At 41.8% G+C, this 21,681-nt stretch overlaps 1 protein-coding gene across 1 annotated transcript in view; it reads left to right on the forward strand.

Moving 5' to 3' along the window:
- The first annotated feature begins 1,672 nt into the window (after positions 1–1,672).
- LOC116325252 (RNA-binding Raly-like protein) overlaps positions 1,673–21,681 on the forward strand; it is a 63,103-nt gene continuing 43,094 nt past the window's right edge. Inside the window, exons 1-2 of the mRNA XM_039615075.1 lie at positions 1,673–1,693; positions 2,040–2,112. Of these exons, the coding sequence (XP_039471009.1) occupies positions 1,687–1,693; positions 2,040–2,112 (80 nt within the window). The 5' untranslated portion in view covers positions 1,673–1,686. The remainder of the gene's footprint in view (positions 1,694–2,039; positions 2,113–21,681) is intronic.

Raw genomic sequence — 21,681 nt, forward strand, 5'->3', positions numbered from 1 at the left:
TTAATTCCAAGTGACACATCAAAAACTTCACATTTGTTTCAAAATGCCAGTTGTGCCTTTCTCACAAACATAGGGTTGGGGTCATGTACTGCCTTAGACAAAAAGTTATTTATTATACTACTCATCCTAATAGTAATCCAAAGAGCACTCCACTGTGATCACCACTCTGATTCTACTGTAGAAATAAGGCTGCTCATCTCTGCTTTGTTACCTACTGAAAATCAGGCTCTGGCTCCTGGGCTGGAGTCTGCATACACCACTCTGGGTTCTTCACTACTAGCTTTGTGTGCTTTGCAGCTATCTCTACAATTTACCTTCTTGTCAGTGTCCTGTCATGCAATAAATAAATAAAAGTCCACATCTCTACTCCTCCTAAGTTGTAAATCACTCCAAAATTTTCCATGCCTGATAATAAACTAATCATTTGATTCAGGTGTTTTGACCCAGGGTGATATCTAAAACCTGCAGGACACCGGCACTCGAGGCCTGGAGTTGCCCACCCCTGGTCTAGATGATGGCAATGCTGCATCTCCAACTTTGGGATAAATAAAATAAAATATACCCGACTAGATAAAATAAATGCTAGTCGGGTATATTTTAGCATCTTTTCAGCCAGTGAGTCTTGTTTGAGAGTCTTGTTTCTCTCATGCATTTTGACTTCAAAGTTCTTCTGTTAAATAGGTGAACAATCCTGTATGACAGGGGTGGGCACCGAGGGCCGGTGTCCCTGCAGGTTTTACATGTGTCCTCGAACCAACACAGCTGATTTAAATGGCTAAATTATCTCCTCAACATGTCCTGATGTTCTCCAGAGGCCTGGTAACGAACTAATCATGTGATTCAGGTGTGTTGACCCAAGGTGAGATCTAAAACCTGCAGGGACACCGGCCCTCGGGGCCTGGAATTGCCCACCCCTGCTGTATGAAGAGGTAGATGTAAACCAAAGCATACCTGGTTACAGATAGCTCTTTGGATGCTAAGAAGTGAAATTTTCAGTGACCCCAAAGATTGCAACTTTTTAACTCCAAGTCCTTCTGGCCATCTTGGTAATGAGTCTGGGCAGTTGTTTGGGGAGCTCCCATCTAAATGGATGAAGACAGAGCCTTGGTATCAACTTCTGTGGTCAGAGCCACATAAAAACTGTGCATGTCCTGTATGTATGAAGAAACAAACAGAAATGCTGGTCAAATCCATGAAAAACACTTAACAAATTGGAGGACTTTGCCCCAGAATAAGGTTTCCATTTTTTCCCCTTTGCTGATTTATGTCTACTGAACATGTGCAAAGTTTCATAACATTACAAACTTCTAGGCCACTAGAGGACTTTCAGTTTAAGAGACTTGCTCAGGAGAGTAATTCTCTAATTTTTCTGGAGCCCGAACTCTTTACTGTAACTTCCAGACACAACCTCAGAGATTTATCATGGCAGCATTACGTAACAGCCCAGCACAAGAGTTTACAATGGTTTCTGAAATCAATTTTTCTTCTTCCTTTTTGTTAGGGCATACCCCATTTTTGTGCTCTCTTTGGCTGACAGACACGCTTGTTGTTGATAGGAGGAAAGCAGCATGAATGTGAGAGAAAATTAACTCCAGTCTGACAGATGGAAGCCAATTAGACTCTCTGGCCGCTCGTTAGGGTGGCCGGCTGAGCCCGCTGGGGCTGTGTGTGTGTGTGTTTGTGTACATGGAGGGTGTGTAGCTGTGCACTTTGTTTGTGGTAGACTTTTTCTTTATTAATTTACTTTTGTGAGTCGTGCAAGTGCTGTGTGAGAGCTGTGTGTGGATTATGGCTTTAGTTAGTGTTTGTTTGTAGACTTGCACTAAGGCCAGTGTAAGAGTGAGTCTCTAGGAAAGTATGTCAGTGTAATGCCACGTAAAGTGATGGATAGTGTGCTGTCAGTAATACAGGGATGTGTGTGTGTGTCAGCTGTGGGTTCAGGCAGTGTTTTATGTCCAACTCCATTACCGTCTTCCTCGGGTCAGGTGCTGAGACACCGGGCCTCAGTGTCTAACTTAATTTGACGGTTTGTTTTCCAGACGCCAGGATGAACGGTGAACTGAGAGCCGGTCGTACCACGACAGCCAAGAGAGGAAGCAGCGCCATTGACAGGTGCGTCTGCATCTCTACCACTCCACCTGAGTTACAGATATTGCTTCTGTGGTGACATTTATAGAAACCTCAATTTAAAAATAATGAAAAAGAGCATGACTTGCACCCTCACAACATCATCAAATAAGTTTAAAAATAATTAAAGTTTGACTAAAGAGTGTCCTAAAGAGGAATTCTATTCACTATCCTCAGCTGGAAATTGTTTTATGGTGGTTCTATGTTAAAATGTAAACCCATTTGGAGGGAAAACTTGGAGGAAACTTCCAGTATGAAGTTTAGGGATTGCTTGGAAATGGGCTTTGCAGTTGTCACTATGCATTGCTGATAATTTAGAAATCTGCCTTAGAGACATGATAAGATGAAGAGAAGCAGTAGCATCTCATAATCCCAGTGCAGGTGGAAGTGGTACATCATCAAGGTAGAGAAAAGGCAGTTTTAGGAAGACACTTTGATTGCTTTGGAGTAGAAAGTTTGCATGTTTGTACATTATCTTGCACCGGTTACTGAAAAGCGTGCATAATTTAATAATTTTATTATTATAAATGCCAATCAATCTTAAAGAACTCAAAAGAAGCAATGTGGAAATGTTAAAAAACAACTAAAGATAAAGAATATCCAAACAAACAAGCCAGCAGCCTTTCTTGATATCCAGTTGAGATGACTATTTATTGTTCTTAAACATCATCTAGATGTCCTCCTTAGACTTTCCAGAAAAGAAAGCTTGTGTTTAGAAGCTGTTTCATATTTTTCCATTGAGAAATTAGTATGAATGTCAAAAATGCTGCTCCTGAACGGTAAGTTAACGACCATATCTCCTTCTTTCTCATCCTTCTGAATTAATTAATTAGTGTCCATCACAGGTTTATAATGATGACATCAGGTGGCAGAGTTGATGAGTGTGACAATAAAGACATGTGAAGTTTGCCATGAAAGAAATCAGACAGTTTACATGCAGACACATGTAACTGACTTAAAAGTGTTTTATTGCTTTATTCACAGCTGTTTGGTAACCAAATGTGAATCAAACGCCACTGCACAAAAACAAACAAACAAAGATATATGCAGTTCTCGGTTTTACCATCATCACTCTTTAGAAGCTGCTCTTCTTAGATTTTCTAATGAAATTTTGATGAAGAAAGATGAAAACTTTTGATTTAACAGCACCATCCAAATCCTCACATTGATCATTGCTGAAAACTTTGGCTTCTCATCTGTTATCTTGTCGTGTGGTGTGTCTCAAGGTTCTGTTTTGGGACCTGCCGTGTTTGCACTGTATTTATTAGCATTTGGAGAGACCTTGGGCACTTTTAAAGGTGTCTCATGCCTTACATATGACATGATAGCCAGTTATAAATTTTATTTCTTCACAGAATGTTGCAAAAATAATTATCAGTTATCATTATCATTATAAGTTCTTGTTTGTGCTCTTGACAGCTTTGTTGCCACTGTGATTAACAATCTTGGCCATCATTGGCTCAATCAAAAGTCAGGACCAGGCTCTTAGCTTTGATAATTATGTTGATAGTCTTTGTCATACTACTTTGTGGATGTTTTGTGCTACGGTTGAATGGCGTCCAATTGTAATTCAGTGTAAACTAGTCTCAGTAAGTTGCTTATAAATGGTCCAAAGTGGTGATTACTTTCAGAGCTCTGCATAGTCACATGTCTGCTGACATTAGTGAACTCTTGCATTAATAAATATCATGCAGGTCATTGAGGTCATCCGACCAAAACCTTTCAATGGTTCTTTATTCTAGAATGAAAATTAAAAGAGACTTATATGTAGATACATTTTGCTTCCTTCCTTCCTTAATTTCCTTCACTGCAGTAATCTGATGGATGCTGAACCTTTATTACACATAGAAACATTAATATCCATCAGACATGTTTGCTGAGTAGACAACATAACAAATCAAGGTGATGCTTATACACACGACCTACCTGACTATTTAAATAGGACACCTGAAAAGTCTATTTGGATGAAAATCTGTATCTAAGAAAATGTGTTGTTCCCGACGTCACCATGCAACTGCAAACTTATGTTTTGTAATTCAGGAAATTCAGACCAAACTTCCCTCCCTGTTTGTAGAAGTGTAATCCAGGGAAGGAAGAAGGCCAGTAATAGTGTTTGTGTTGTGTTGATGAGCCTTTGCTGAGGCCCCCGTTTTTCAGACTTATATCATTCTATCAAAATAGCTCTGACACATAAACTGTTAAAACTTTACAATATGACATGCGACTCCCCTGCATTTTATTTATTATTATAAAGGTATTTTATTTTGAATTACAATGTAATTACATTTACCTACAAATACTTAAAGGTGGGTACAGTAGAATAAGGGGCTAACAAGTCTGATTTTTACAGGAATCAAAGAAATAATTATTATAAAATTAAATGTATTTAATGCTATTACTTCATAGTATGGATATAGATAAACACTATACTAAGTAAAGCAATGCATAAGTAATAAGTAATTTTAGGTAGTGCATAATTTAATAGGAATTTTGTGGAAAAACAAACAATAGGAGGAGCAAGGAGCAAGTGTTTAATCTTTTACATCTCTATATTTTCATTTCATATCATTATGTTTATGTACATGACGTTCTGTTATTCAATTTCCCTCACTTTTTAGTAATTATTTAGCAGAGATTTGGAACAGTTTATTGATAATTTAGTTATCAAGTTAGGTTAAAGTTAAATTAAATAAATAAACATTAGTCTAGTCCATGATATGACTCCTGACCCAAAAGCTACAGCAGACTCATGAGGTGAGATGGAAAAACATTGTTTATCTGCAAAATTACCATGAAATTACAAACTTTAAATTAATTACACTGCATTTAAAATTATGTACAGAATAATTTCTGTCTGCTTTCCTGTAAAATATCTGAAGTTACACACTACATAAATGTATTTAGAGTATAAATATTTCTTTGTTTCCTGTAAAAACTTGACTCCCTACCCCCTTATTCTAGTGAACCAACCTTTAAGTATTTGTAGGTAAATATAACTGTAATTTAAACTTAATTAAATTGTAATTCCATTTAATCACAGGGAATTATACCATTATCCAAATTTCACTCACATTACCAGCATGCCATCCCGCTGACACGAGTGTGATATCAGAAATTACTTCCTCCGAGGTAAAAAAGAGGAAAAAACAAGTACAACTAGTGTTGCTTCAGTAAATCCATTTACATTAGAAAACATCCATGAACGGTTCACAGAGACAGCATTCCTCTGTGATACAGAGACTTGTATTTGAATCTTCAAGTGTTCGAGATCCTTTATATTGTTGAAATTCTTTGGAGTAATTTTGCTAACATTACATGTTAAACTTGTGTTTTTATAGTAATACCACCAGAACAGCAGCTCTATCAATGCTGGTTTTCTGTGGTTGTTAGTGCTGCAGTTGGCATTTTGTTTGAGGCTGACAGTGAATGACGGTCCAGCTGTCCCCAGCTTTAACCTCATTCTCTGTTTACATGGAAGCTAAAGCCAAACTGTCCTCCAAATCCCACCGCCGCACGCCGCTGGACGGATTAAAGCCGGGACGAACACGACTCAGCGTCGGCCAGAGTTGGGATTTACAGCCAGGCAGCCGCACAGCCAACCCCCAGAGAGGCTGTGAGGATCTGTGGAGGGAGCCAGTGGGAACAGTTCACTGTGCGTGAACCCTCGTTGCTCAGGATTTCACATAATTCACTTACCACAGCTGCAAAAGACGGCGGGCTTAAATAAGCTTTACTTCTTAAACCTCTACCATCATGAGAAACTAAGGTGAAGAGTCAGAGCTCAGACCAAACATCCAGAGAAGGTTTGTGGATGCTAGAATTAAAAATACGTCCACAAACACAGAAAAATGGACAAAGCTGGTCCCCACTTTGGCTTTTTGATATCATTTGACCTCGAGAAATCTCCCACCAAATTAAGTTTGATTTTTCTTTCAAATGTGCTACATTTTTGTATTTTTTCAGCCTTTTGGCTGAAAAAATGCCTGCTTTGTGCCTGCTTTGTGTTTTCCTGTACGCACACTTTTATTCGTCACTGTGTGTTTTCTGCGGCATTTTTCCGTCTGAACACCCCAGCCTGTCGTCCAGATGGGTTCGGCCTCCTTCTCCGTGTCCTAATCAAAACTAACGACACCAAACCTGCTTTGAGCAGCAGAGCTCTCGCCTGAGGTACAAACACACAGCAGCTCATTGTAGCTACAACATTTATCACTGACAGAAGTATTCACAGGTAGCAAGCCAAGAAAGTTCACGTGATGATGCAAAAACCGGCAGCGTGTCGACCTGAGTTCAGTAATGTTTACTCATCAGAGGAAAATAGTAGTTTGGCGAGTCTGTCACAGCTGCTGCGGAAGCCCCAAACTTCCTGAGAATCATTTCTGTGAGACCAAAATCAAAAACGTGGTGTAATTTCAGGGGGTCTTGGAGGGGTTTTACAAGGAGTCTTAATGGGAACCATGTGCACAACTGTCTCATTAGCTTGCAGTGCCTAAAAACAGCATTCCCATTTGCATAGGTATACTGTAGGGGAGAGCAGGGGTCGACTGTCACACGTCTCACACTTTGCTTGAAATTTCAGAGACTACTTGAAATGAATGAATCATTTTTTAAAAGAAGATCTGCACTCACTGGGCACTTTATTAGGTACACCTTGATTTTACTGTGTTGTGTTACGATGGACATGGTCAGTAACAAAACTTAGGTAGGCTGAAAATATCCCCACCACCAATACACAGCCAGCAGCACCTGAACCACTGATGCATAGCAGGACAGATCCATGGTGTCATGTTGTTTACATAAATAATAAACTAATCAGACCAGACAATACTTTTTTTACACTCAAGTTTTTGCAAGACAAAAGCACTGCGGGTACTGCACGTTTCAAAGTTCAAAGTTGAGTCAAATGAAACAAAAATGCAGCATTCAGGCTGAAAGTAAAAATCCAAGCAAAGTGCAAAACACAAACGTCTCAGTGGAAGGCAAACAATGTTTTCCAGGCTGTTAACCCTCCAAATTACACTGTCGCTTTGCACATCTCTGAAATGGGAACGTCATCTCGCAGCGGCCAATTTTGGAGTGCATCAGAGCACCGACCCCAGTGCAGGAAGCATCCCGAGAAAAGAAATTTCATTAGCAGATGATGACAGGGTGACTAAGAATCTTTGAATTTTCTCTAAAGGTACTTTCATTTAACAGTAATTAAAAGCTACACATCGATTAATCATCATACTTAAACTGTTTTAAATTTTGCCCATAGTGAAAGTATTTTCAGGTTAATTAAAAACACGCCGTGCTGTAGCATGTTTTTTTTTTCTTGTTTTAGCTTCCTGCTCTGTTGGCCTGGATACGAGGTAAATTCATGTCTGAGGTTTTTGGCTAACCGAATGATGCCACACGTTGCTTCTCTTTAGCTCAATCTATTATTATCCTAGTTTCAAAATGTATAATTTTGTTACTTTTGGGTTTTCTTTTTAAAAAAATCTAATATTATGACAGTTTTCTTGCAAGATAACATACAGAACATTAGAAAAATAAACTTCCTAACTGCGATGCTTAGGTGTGTAATCACTGATAAATGTGTGATCGTCTGAATAATTATTTACTCTCTGATTCTCAGCTCTGTCCCTCATCCTCTAAAGGTTTGTCTCACAGTTTGAAGCCCTCTGAGAGGTTCTGGTTGCTCCATCCTGCATTTTAAATCTCTTTCCTCGCTGCAGACGTCCTTTCATGTTAGCAAGAAAGACTTTTTAAAAGCAGCGTATGCATCTCTAAGCTTCAGAGACCGAGACTGTGGGGGAAGGCTCTGAGCTCCAGTCTGAGGTGAAGGAAGCAGGGCTGTGTGGCGTGACTTATACATTATCAATACTTCACTGCACCGGTGATGTTAAACAGTGCAGAGAAAAAAACATGGCTCTCTCTGGGACGCTGACAGCTGAGCACGACTGCAGGTGGCATTGTGTTTTTAATTGTTTGATGATCGTTAATCAGAGGTCATGATTAACTGCTCAGATGCCTGCACACAGTGTAGTACACGGTCTACTCTTATATCAGTAATACAGGATCGATTCAAATCCAGATAGTGTTTGATCTGCATCAGAAAGCTCACTGTAACATGGAGCACATCCTGATTTTGCCAAGTGGTTGTTGTTAACATTGTTATGATAGCCTAACACGCTGTTTGTGTTGTCATAAGGTAGGTGCTGCTGCAGATGCTGGCAAAAAAATACCCAAAATACCATATGTCACCTGTTATTACGGCAAAGAACTGGAAGAAGCACCGTACAGCCAGTGTTGCCAACTTAGCGACTTTGTCGCTATATTTAGCGAGTTTTCAGACCCCCTAGCGACTTTTTTTCTTAAAAAAGTCGCTAAAAAAAGACGTGAAAGCGCGTATCGCTTTTACTCTCAACAAGCAGCGGGTGCTGTAACACAGTCAGTTCTTCTTTTACTCTTTTACTCTTATGCTGTTTTGTGGATCACAAGGTTTAAAACTACTTATAAACACACACACACAAAGTAACTCCACCAGAGTGCCTATTTCGGATCACTTTTGCCGGTCCAAGCCCGGGTAAAGGAGCAGGGTTGGAATTGTGACATTAAAAAAACCAATAATTGCTAAAAAAAAATTAATTTGTAGTTCTAAATAAACTCTAAATGCATTTAGGACGTTTTTTACTCACTTTATGTCTCTTCCACAATGTTATTTCTCTCTCCAACAACATAGGTTACAATTATATTAGCATGACCAATTATGCAAATTAGGTGATGACGTCATTTAGCGACTTCTAGCGACTTTTAGGACAGCCAATAGCGATTTTCCTTACTGAGGAGTTGGCAACACTGCGTACAGCACGGTTTATGGTGCTTCTGTCCACTGTAGGGATCAAGGCTTGTGGACAGTGCAAGTTGGCCGATGTGGGTAAATGACTGGAAAGTATTGAGAGGACTGGCTGGTGATAGGGGTGGAAAGCATGGCTGATTGTTGGGAGCTGAGAGGATGACAGGGTGAGGAATGATGTGGGACTGGTAGGCTTAAGGTAAACTCAGTGAGAGAGTCATCAGCTAATTCTAGCACCGGAGCTGATTAGCTGGGTTAGGAAACTGAGTCCCTCATTCAGTGTGATCGTAAGTGAGCCCACCTACTGCAACTTTTGTTTACCTCATGCAGTTTAAATGCATGAGGTAAATGTGTAAAACTGCAACATTATCTATAAAAATCTGTGAACATGGTTATTTGGCTGTAACATTGAAGTCTGACTTACTGCTGGAGCCTCTAGTGGACATTAGAGGAACTGCATTGGCATCATTGTTCCGATAAGGAGGTTTCTGCTTGAATGTAACTCAAATAAAAGCTGATATGATTAGAAAACAGGTGGAGAAGTGATGCCATTTGTGTTTTTCATTCACCTTCTTCTTCTTGCTGCTTTGTAATTTTTTTTTTTCTACTAAGTCCGTTTCTGTTGGACTGCCACATTTTTTGAAGTGTTAATTCTGAGTGAATAGTTCTAAAAGCTGTGGAAACTTCCACGGCTGTGGAAAACCCAAATGAACTGCAATTACTCAAGTTTTTTTTTTTTTTTTACTCTCGCTCCACATCTTTGTTTATTTTGAGTGCATGTCAGTGTGAGGCGAGGGTGTTTGTCATCATGCTGGATGAGCCGTGTCACAAAGTCCAGCAGCTGCTGGCTTACATGACATGATGACTTCAGTCACACACACACACACACACACACACACGCACACACACACACACACACACACACACACACACACACACACACACACACACACACACACACACAGGGACTGTTGTGCGATTATCTCACAGAAGCTTTACTGAATCTCTCAGATATGATCGATGGCTGCATCCTCTGTGTTTGGGGCTCCTGCACACACACAAATACTTTTGTACTTCTTTGGACACTGAATTGTTTTTGTCACTTCTAACTTTTGTGAATTTATCCAGTAAGCACAAAACTACTAAGTGGAATATCAGAAACCTGATGTCTTCTGGAGAACAGAATCATTTTTCCAAACATTCTAGTTTTATTTTGAGAGCTTGCATTATTTTACTTTTCACAAAAAACAAGAACTACCAGGGTCAAAACTGTGATATCCTCCGATGTCAGTACTTATCCTTTTTGTATCCTTTTTGGGGGATAAAGAAAAAGCCACCCGTCACAGAAGTTGGCCGCCCCTCCCTGAGCTTGGTTCTGCCAGATGTTTCTTCCTGTTAAATTGGAGTTTTTCCATCCTACTGTCGCCAAGTGTTTCCTCATGGGGGACTCTTATGGTGTTTTCTGTCTATTATTGTAGGGCCTTTACCTTAAAATATAAAGCACCTGGAGGCAACTGTTGTTGTAATTTTGGCACTATATTAATAAAGCTGAATTAAATGGATAACATCCTGCAGTCATTTGTTGTAGTTTTCAGCGAGTCTCTCACGCGTCTCCTGAGCAATCTCAGCGGATTCTTCTTTGGCAAATCTCTCGAACTTCTCCAGATTTGATGGTCGTCTGGCTTCAGTTCACCCCTCAGATTTTCAATGGGATTCAAGTTTGTGCAGGCCAGTCAATAACATTCACTTTGGTGTTGGAAGAGAAAATAACAATTCAGACGGAATTTGTTGCTGACTGGTTGAGGTTTTAACAGTTTTTAAGATTGGATAAGTGGAAGAGACTGGATGAATCATGGTTGTTAGCTTTTTCGTGCGACTCTTGTGCCACACGATATGTGTTAATTATCCTTAATGCTGAGCGCGTTCTCAGTGCTGTTCTTCATAACTCCACCTCTTAAAAAGTAGGGACAGAGTGTAAGATGTAAATAAAAACAGAACACAATGATTTGCAAATCTCACAAACCCATTTATTTATTTGATTTAGTCAAAATGAGCTAATATTCTTCCTAAAACTGTAACTTTTCTCACTTTAAACATTTATGTATTCTCTTTGTGTTCTGTCGATGCCCTGCATTTAGGCCTGTTTAGCACTTTCACTAAATCCTAATGGCTAATCAACAACCTAAAACTAATTGTGCTCTTCTTCTAAAATCAAGTCTCCCGAAAAAGTTTAGGTTTCCAAAAAAAGGGCGTCACTTTCCAAAAGCATCATCACTGTTATGGTTGCGCTTTCTAATGCTGGAGGAATGTGATTACTGATGTACAGACAGATGGTGTTTCCGAACTGATCCGGGCTCAGCGTTTTAGTCTCTGGGGCTGCCGTCCAGTCCTCTGCTCAGGATCCAAGCACACAATGAGAGACCCACACTCGTGTGATGTGCCAGTTTGGCACAGCGGTGTTTCCATGATTTCCTTTTTAACTTGTCTGCTGAGGGGAGGAGGGTCACAGGAAATCAAGAATATTTGTTATTTGTATTTTGTAATATAATGTTGCAAATTGGCAGTTTAAATGTTCTTGACAATGAAATTCGTAAAAGACTGAATGAGTGTGGCTTGTTTCTCTCTAGAAAGAACATGGCAGCATGACTTAGGTTTGCAAAGCTGTATCTGAAAAACCCACCAGAACAATGTCCTTTGTACAGATGAGACCAAAAGTGGAGATATTTGTCCAGAATGAACAGCAGGACATTTGAAAAACACACACAAAAAGATCATATCAGCACAAACACCTCAAACCAACTGTCAGCACAGTGATGGAGGGCTGATGATTTGGGCACCTGGGGGTCACTGAGTCAACCGTTAACTTCTCTGTATATCAGAGTATTCTAGAGTCAGATCTGAGGACATATGTCTGACAGCTAAAGCTCGGACCAAGCCAACTGGACAATAATGCAAAGCCAATGAAATCCAGACCTCAACCTGACCGAAATGCTGTGGTGGGACCTTCAGAGAGCTGTGTATTAATGAATCCTGCAAACCTCAGTGAACTGAAGCAGCTCTGTAAGTGAGCCAAGATTTCTCCACAGTGATGTGAGGGGGCGATAAAGTCATATAGAAAACCATTACTTCAAGTTATTGCTGCTAAAGGAGGTTCTACAAGCGACTGAATCACGGGGTGTACTCCATTTTTCACAGGACTGTATCTCTGTAGTTAAATAAAGTGTCACTTTATTTCTCTAGTTTTTCCTTAGAGAGAAATTTTAGATGAAATTAGATTCAATTTATTGTCATTGAAATGTATATGACTCCAACAATGAACAAAGTGCAATCAATAGGATATGGATACATATACAGATATATACAATACACACACATATAAATACAACCCAATTACAATATGCACAATATTTAAATGAATGCACAGTTTTATTGTATGAAATGAGTGGATGTAATGTACATGTAAATGAGTGGTGTGTGTGTGAGTCCACAAGGTAGACTTGAGTATGTGCATTGATACCAGTGTCCATTAAATTACACATAAAACATCAAATTCCAGCGTTCTTCTTCTGCAGGCAGGCGGTTGGTGTATTAAGGACTGACGACAGGACACATTCCCTCGATGTTTTCATGCTATACCTAGGAGTTAAATAAAGTTAAATAAAAACACTTTCAGAAGAAGCTACACATTTTCTGCTGCTCCTCACATTAAAATGGTTCATGGCATAACATGGATGAGACGTACGTATGTGTAGAACTGTGAATGATGCAAAGCTGCTCTACTGCAGTCCAAGAATAAAGACATGGAGCTGGAAATGATCTACTTAGTAGGTCCACTTTAAAATGTGTTTACTATCATGTGAAATGACGGCATTAAAAGACATATTTTGTATTTGTTGATGATATTGTAAGCATCCAATAAGGGAAACATTTAATGACTGTGTCCCTGACGGGAAACGCTCAGTGGATTCCAGCTACCGTTTCACCTACAGCTCCATAGCTGTCTGTCTCATTTTCCTATTGAGACGTTATTTTTTTTTTTTTCTATCAGCTGTAAAAATCTTAGAACTTTTGACTTCAGTGAAGCCTCCTCCTTCCACGTGCAGGGATGCCTGTAGGTCGGTGGCCCCTGAATCCATGTGAATCAGCATTTAATTAACCGATGTGGAGGCCTCTCAGGCTCCCGGCAGCTCTGGGGTTGTACAGTCCTCACATTGATCTGTGCTTTTGTTGGAGGCAGACCTTCAGACTGCAAAGTGTGTTTTCCTACCTCCTGATTAACTTCACATCAACTAAGCGGGGGCAAAGAAAGAAATCAAAGTCGAGACAGAGGACGAGGGTGAGATGGAGAGAGAGATAGCGATGATGGGAGAGACACAGAGCGAGGGCACCGAGCAGAACTCTGTAATTATGTCTTCTTGTCCCTCGATCGCCCTGCTGAGATGAGCGTTTAGCGTAAAGAGATGAATCAGCGTTTCTTTTAAGGAGAAAAATAACAGCTCGATAAAGAGGCGGCACAAAAAACTCCCAAGAAAACAAAAACCATTTAACACACACACACACACACACACACACACACACACACACACACACACACACACACACACACACTCAGAGGGAAGATAAAGATAGGAAACTAAACAGCCTCCTTGTTTAAATTTAAATGTCGCCTTTGATGGAGCTGTGCTGCCGGTTTCACCTCATCAACTCTGAAATGGCCGAGTGTGTTTACATGCAAACAAAACACGCAGTTTAAATATAATTAAGATAAGACTGTGGATGCAGGTTGGCCGGCAGGTCCTGTTTGGAGCTCACAGTGAGAAAAGATTTAAAACCGAATATGTTTACATCTGTCATCTTTTTCTATGTTCAGTGAATTTGAGAAAATGATCATCCCTACATCGTCCATTATTATGCAGTAAAACAAATTATTTTTCGCTTTAAAATATGTTTTCGGCGTTTTTGTATTAAAGCATTTATCTAGCAAAGTGCAGAAAACACAATGCAGGATGTGTAATTCATATTTCATAATTAGTCTGAATTCCCACTTTGAATACTTCCCGGGATTTTTACACCTTTTGGGTTTAAGCACAGGCCGTACATTGTCCTGTTCTCGCCTCAGATTGTGCTTTGTCTTTCTTCTTGAACTACAGCCTTCCTTCCTCTCATCTGCATGCGTGCTCTGCATATATAGCTTCATAATAAATGGCTTTAGAAGTTTGAGCCATGGATACATTCTGCCTGAAAGTTGTCTTTGGAATTATTAACCCCTCATGTCTGAATGCTGCTTGTGGTAGTTTATGTAGTATATAGTATTAGTATGTAATATTTGGGGTGGGGGGTGAGTTTAGAATTACAGTTACAGTTAGATCCATAAGTTTATGCACAGTGAAAACATTTTTGTAGTTTTGCCTCTGTATGCCACCGGAGTGGATTTTATATCAGACAGTCGAGATCTAATTGAAATATAGTCTTTGAGCTTTAATTGAAAGATCTTGATGCATTCTCAATCATCCAGGAAAGTAAATCTCCAAAAGTTGAATCTGTTCATCTGGACGTAGCGTTTTGTGGGAGAAACGTTTCGTCACTCATCCAAGTGACTTCTTCAGTCTCAGCTGACTGCAGGTTTCCCCAAACCTTATAAACAGTACATTTGCATAATGACTGAAACCAGCCCACTGAGGGAACAATGGGCTGTGAGGTCAGTTCCTTAATCATAATTATGCAAATTCCCATGACCATTGATCAACAATCACTGACCAAAACCCACTGATCAAAGAACACTGATCAATGGTCATGAGTACCATTCACAGAGAGTTGGGGAATGGCTGCAATCACAGCGTTGTAAGATGGCGAAAGATGTACCCTTAGGCCCCCTCCTCGATTCAGAGATGGTCTTTCCCTTTTCACGTAAATGGCCTCCTTGACTCCGCGCTCAAACCAGCGTTCCTCCCTGTCCAGGATGTGTACATCCTCATCATTGAAAGAGTGTCCACTGGCCTGTAGGTGTAAATAAACTGCAGAGTCCTGGCCTGATGAGGTTGCTCTTCTGTGTTGTGCCAACCGCTTCGCTAGAGGTTGTTTGGTTTCCCCGATGTATAAATCCTGGCAATCCTCCTGGCACTTAACAGCGTACACTATGTTACTCTGTTTGTGTCGGGGACCCGATCCTTGGGTGGACCAGTTTTTTGGCGCAGCGTATTTTGGGGTTTAAAAGCCACAGAGACCCGGTGTTTAGAAAAAATGCGTCTCAACTGTTCCGATACTCCTGACACATATGGGATCACTACAGGTTTTCGCCTGGGCAGCGGTTGTCCTTCTCTCCTGGATCGGCTGGAGCTTTCTTTAGGTGCCTTCCCAGCTTTGACAAAAGTCCAGCTGGGATAACCACATTTACTCAGGGCCTTCTTGATGTGCTGTTCTTCTGCCTCCCTGGCCGCTGTGTCAGTGGGGATGGTGTTCGCTCTGTGTTGTAGCATCCTGATGACACCCAGTTTGTGCTCCAGTGGATGATGAGAGTCAAACCTTAGATACTGATCCGTATGCGTAGGTTTACGGTACACGTCAGCTTTTAGATGTCCCCCATTACTGATGGAAATCTCACAGTCTAAGAAGGCTCACCTGCCACTTTTCATATCCTCCCTGGTGAATTTGATGTGTCGGTCCACCGAGTTAATGTGATCCGTGAAATGTAGTACGTCCTGAGATTTGATTTTCACCCAGGTGTCATCCACATATCTGAACCAATGGCTTGGTGGTGTTCCAGGGTAGGATAGCAATGCCCTCTTTTCCACTTCTTCCATGTACAAATTGGCCACGATGGGTGAAACTGGGGAGCCCATGGCACACCCATGTTTCTGCCTGTAGAACTGACCCTTGTATGTGAAGTAGGTGGAATGAAGACACAGTTCCAAAAGCAAACACACTTGGTCGATGCTGAGAGTGGTCCTGTTGCTGAGGTTGGTGTCATCCTGTAATCTCTTACGGACTACCTCCAACGCTTCCGTGACTGGGATGCAAGTGAAGAGAGATGTAACGTCGTACGAGACCATGGTTTCATCTGCCTCCATAATGACATCTCTCACCTTCTCAACAAAATCCAGGGTGTTCTGGATGTGGTGTTCAGAGCTGCCCACCAGCGGGTTGAGGATCGAAGCCAGAAACTTGGAGATGTTATAGGTGACCGAGTTGATCATGCAGACAATTGGTCTTAAAGGTGCACCCTTTCGTCACTTGGATGAGTGACGAAACGTTTCTCCCACAAAACGCTACGTCCAGATGAACAGATTCAACTTTTGGAGATTTAATTGAAAGAGTTTAACAAAAGTATTGAGTTAACGGTTTAGGATTTAAATATTATTGCCTCCAAGTACCAAATTTAAGGTAAAGACCCCACAATAAACAGAGAAGACCCCAACAATCAGATGATATCCTATGAGTAAGTGCTTTGGCAACAGTGGGAATTAAAAACTTCCTTTAAACAGTAAGAAACCTCCAATAGAACCAGACTCAGGGAAAGGAGGGCAATCTTACACACGTTGATCAACTAATCTGTTTTCAGTCAAGTTATGCTCAAGATCAAAGTCACATTTGTCAGTTTTCAGGCTGCAGCAGCCTGTGAGGTCCTGCACACTATAACCAGCAGACTCCAAACACAGCACCCTCAGGCCCTTTTCCTGATCTCTGGGGACTTTAATCACATCTCCCTGTCCTCCACTCTCCCCACCTTCACCCAGTATGTTACCTGCCACACCAGAGACAATAAAACATTGGACTTATTGTATGCCAACACCAAGGAGGCATACAGCTCATCACCTCTCCCTCCCCTGGGGGGCTCAGATCACAATCTAGTTCATCTCCAGCCTGTGTATAAACCTCTAGTACACAGAGAACCAGTTGTGAAACGCACAGTAAGGAAATGGTCAGCAGAGACTGAAGAGGCCCTGAGGGACTGTTTCCGTTCTACTGTGTGGGACGACCTCTGCAGCACCCTGGAGGATGACCTGAACAGCATCACAGACTGCATTACGGATTACATGAACTTCTGTGTGGACAAGGTACGGTGTTTTTCTAACAACAAGCCATGGATAAATCCTGAAATTAAGGCTCTCCTCAAGGAGAAGAAGAGAGTCTTTAGATCTGGAGACAAACAGGAGCTCAGAGTTGTCCAGAAGAAGCTGAAATGGAAGATAAGGCAAGGGAAGGAAAACTACAGGTGGAAGATGGAAGAGCAGCTGCAACAGGACAACATCAGAGGGGTTTGGAACAGCCTGAAGACAATCTCAGGACAAAAACCAACCCCCCAGGCTGCAGGAGACTTGGGGTGGCTGAATGACCTAAATAAATATTTTAATAGGTTTGATCAACCACCCACCCCTCCCCCAGCATCGTCCCCCCTGCTGCAATCTCCTTAATCCTCAGGGACTGCCTGTCCTTCATCTCAGGACTTCACACCTCTCAGCTTCACACCTCCCAGTCATTACACCCACCCCCGGCTTCTGTGGACTCCAACATACACCCCCCTCCCCCAAAATCCACTCGTTCTATCTCAGCACTTCAAGTGAGGAACGAGCTTCGCAAGATCAAGGTGCGGAAGGCTGCAGGTCCAGATGGCGTCAGCTCCAGGCTCCTGAGGTGCTGCGCAGATGAACTGTGTGGCATCCTAGGATATCTGTTCAACCTGAGCCTGTCACTGGGGAAAGTACCACAGCTGTGGAAGACCTCCTGTGTGGTACCAAAGACCTCCCATCCCAAGGACCTCAGCAGCTACAGGTCGGTAGCCCTGACATTACATCTGATGAAGAACCTCGAGAGGTTGGTTCTAAACCATCTGCGCCCCCTGGTGAGGTCTTCATTGGATCCACTACAGTTTGTGAGGTCACAGGGCTGTGTCTCTGATACACTGGCCTGCAGTACGGGGGCCCCACTTGGAACTGTGCTGGCACCGTTCCTCTTCACCCTCTACACTGCAGACTTCTCCATCAACTCCCCACGCTGCCACCTACAGAAGTTCTCTGACGACTCTGCCATAGTCGGCCTCATCACAGGTGAGGATGACTCAGAGTACAGACAGTGGACTCTGGACTTTGTTGACTGGTGTCAGCAGAACCACCTGCTGATCAACGCCGGGAAAACCAAGGAGTTGGTGGTGGATTTCTGGAGACGCAGACCCACCACACTGACACCGGTGAACATCCAGGGAGTGGACATTGAGATAGTGGACTCTTACAGGTACCTGGGTGTTCACCTGAATAATAAACTGGACTGGAGCCACAACACTGATGCTCTTTACAGGAAGGGTCAGAGCAGACTCTACCTGCTGAGGCGGCTGAGGTCATTTGGAGTACAGGGAGCACTTTTAAAGACCTTCTATGACTCTGTGGTGGCATCTGTCATTTTTTACAGTGTGGTATGTTGGAGCATCAGTTTATCGGCAGCTGAGAGGAAGAGGTTGGATAAACTCATCAGAAGGCCAGCTCTGTTCTGGGATGCACCCTGGACCCAGTGCAGGTGGTGGGAGACAGAAGGACTCTGGCCAAAATAACATCCCTGATGGACAGAGTCTCCCACCCCATGCATGGAAATGTTGCTGAACTGCAGAACGCCTTCAGTGACAGACTGCTGCATCCTAGATGCATGAAGGAACGTTTCCGCAGGTCCTTCCTCCCTGCAGCTGTCAGACTGTACAATCAGAACTGCTCCCAACAATCACAGATGTTTACATCTGCGCTGTAACTGCAATAAGTTAATCAACCGATTCACACTACAACCTGGTTTGCCTCTTATCTGTAGTTAATTATATTTAATTTAATAACTGTACAGTACTGTTTATAGTAACCATTGTCCTTGATGTAAATATGTAAGAAAAAATTGTGTATGTTTCTGTTCTGTGTCCTGTTTGTTTGTATATGTGTCTTTTTGGCTGCTGTTACAACCAAATTTCCCCTTGTGGGACAATTAAAGGATTACTCTATTCTATTCTATTCTATTCTAAAGTGTGATGGACTGTGAGTCATTTGAGCTACGAAATGACAGGGTAAGTGTTATGTTTCTCACCTTCTCCATCCTTTTCTCTTCCCATCATTCACCTTAGTTCCATCTGCCCAAAGATCTTTTTACCTGGACTCTGCAGGTGCTTTTAGATGTTTTTAAGAGCTAATCTGACCTAACCAGTGGTTTGCACGTTGTTTTAAAGAGTCTGTTTCCATTCATAAAGGTGCCTTTTGATTGTAGACCATCACAAGAAGGTACCTACCTCCTCGAGAGTATTCTTCACTGAGCTAGGTATTGTGGAAAATTTTGTCTTAATCGTGGAAATAATTCTGCAATCTTCTGCTTTCGTGGTCTTACAGGCCTTTGGGTGTTGCTGAGCTGGTCAGTGAATCAGACTGTTGATTTTGTCACTTTTTGCTGTCTTTCTGAACGTTTCAGCCTACTGACCGCCTCCATCACTGGCATCCTCACTTCTTTGAACCTCACACTGAGAGTTCCAGTGAACAGCTAACAGTCAAACACTTGGAATCACAGCTGTTATCTTGTGAATGTGATCTTTTATTTACTAAATTTGCCAATTGTCCAATACATTTTGAGCCTATGAAAATGGAGGGCTGTGTGTAAAAACGACTTTAATTCCTAAACAGTTAATGCAAAATTTTTGTTAAATACTTTGACTTAAAGCTGGAAATGTGTACTTGAGTCACGTCTTCACTGATTTAAAATGCACTGTGATATACAGAGGGAAGTAGAAAATGAGAAAATGTGTGTCATTCTCCAAATAGCTGTAGACTGAACCACAGACTGTTGATGAGCTCAGTTCTACAGTTTTAAACACTCAGTTTTGGATATTGTAGAAAGTGGATATCATTGATATGCTCATATTACGCACATAACTGGTGGTGTGCACCGTGCCCCACGCTCTTTTCGGAGGAGAAAGTTGGCACAGGATGTACTGAGGGGCTACATTAAGATCAGGTTAGGGCTGGACCAGGTGACCCTGAATCCTCCCTTAGTTATGCTGCAATAGACGTAGGCTGCCGGGGATTCCCATGATGCATTGAGATTTTCCTTTCCAGTCACCTTTCTCACTCACAATATGTTAATAGACCTCTCTGCATCGAATCATATCTGTTATTAATCTCTGTCTCTCTTCCACAGCATGTCTTTATCCTGTCTTCCTTCTCTCACCCCAACCGTTCGCAGCAGATGGCCCCGCCCCTCCCTGAGCCTGGTTCTGCCGGAGGTTTCTTCCTGTTAAAAGGGAGTTTTTCCTTCCCACTGTCGCCAAAGTGCTTGCTCATAGGGGGTCATATGATTGTTGGGTTTTTCTCTGTACCTATGAAGCGCCTTGAGGCGACTTTTGTTGTGATTTGGCACTATATAAATAAAATTGAATTGAATTGAATTAAACAGGGATTATTTTCAACAGTGACTCTTGCAAAGCTGCTCTGGTTGTGTCCAATAAGAAGAATATGAAGATTAGCAGAATTTTTCAAGTTTCATAGAAATTGTTCAATTCGATGGTGTGAAACATTCATTATGTATCCAAATAATTTGACTGGAGTGCTGTATTTGGGAATTTTGCCTATAGTACAGCAGTGTGTTAGAGTTCTACGGCAATCCAGGGAATCAAAGTGCTTCAGCTGTGAGTTTTCTTTTGGATGAGTGAATGGATTTGTACTTTCAGAACCATAGAGGACTCCAATTTTATAGCTCTGTTAAATCTGTTTGAATTATATCAATGAAGAGCAGATTAAACTGCTTTGTTTTACTTTTTGAGCCACCTTTTGTAGTTGTATTTACTGGACTGTAGTTTTTCTCAGATGTTGACTGTATTTGTAAAACAATATTAGTGCTCCCGCAGCCAGCTCAGGGTGACCACAGCGCTCACCAGCCGAGCCACGTCTCCCCCCTGACCTGGCTTTCTGCTCGGACCGAGTACGGCTGAATGGCCCATTAACCTCCTCCTCGCCAAGCTACGGTACGCCGCCTGATTTATGACACTGCAGCGGGCTGCTGAGGGTGAGCGGTAAATCAGAATAAATGGAACCGTTGGAAGTGCACAGCATGGTCTCACCTGCCGTCTGACACTCACTCGGGAGCACATGAATATTGATGAGCGCGCACGCACGCACTGACTTGATGTTCAGCGCGTGAGAGCGCAAGCAGCGGAGGGGGGTTACCGATGCTGAATGCTATCATTAGCGTCGGAGGAGGGTTAGCATTAAGTGGTGGTTGGTAAAATGCAAATTCTTCATCGTTTCCTCGCCCTGTCACCTCCCATTGTTCGTTTTAGTTCATCCATGTTTGCTCACCTTGTAAACACTCAAATGCTTTTTTTTTTTTCTCTCTCCACGTTTTTCTTTACAAAACGGCGAGCAGATTCTCATCCCCCTCTGCAGAAAGGGGGAAGGATGTTTGAACACATCATTGATTTCTCCCACTCTCGACAAACGCTCCCTCTCAATGTGTTTGTCCACGATGTTCATTGACGTTCCTCGCTGCTGTGTAATTATTCCCATCAGGAGAAAAGCCACGGAGCTCGATAATAACACCATTAGGGTCTACAGCAGTGCAGTGCAGAGCAAATTAAAGCCCTTATTAACACCTGAAACGGCTTTTCTGTGTGATTAGGAGCTCAGTTTTACACTTTTATAGCGTTCTGGATTTTATACCACAGCACCAACGCGTGTAGTGATCTACTATTGAGGAAACATTTACAAAGA

This window comes from Oreochromis aureus, linkage group 7 (genome assembly GCF_013358895.1).
Source record: "Oreochromis aureus strain Israel breed Guangdong linkage group 7, ZZ_aureus, whole genome shotgun sequence".
NCBI classification, from domain to species: Eukaryota; Metazoa; Chordata; class Actinopteri; order Cichliformes; family Cichlidae; genus Oreochromis; species Oreochromis aureus.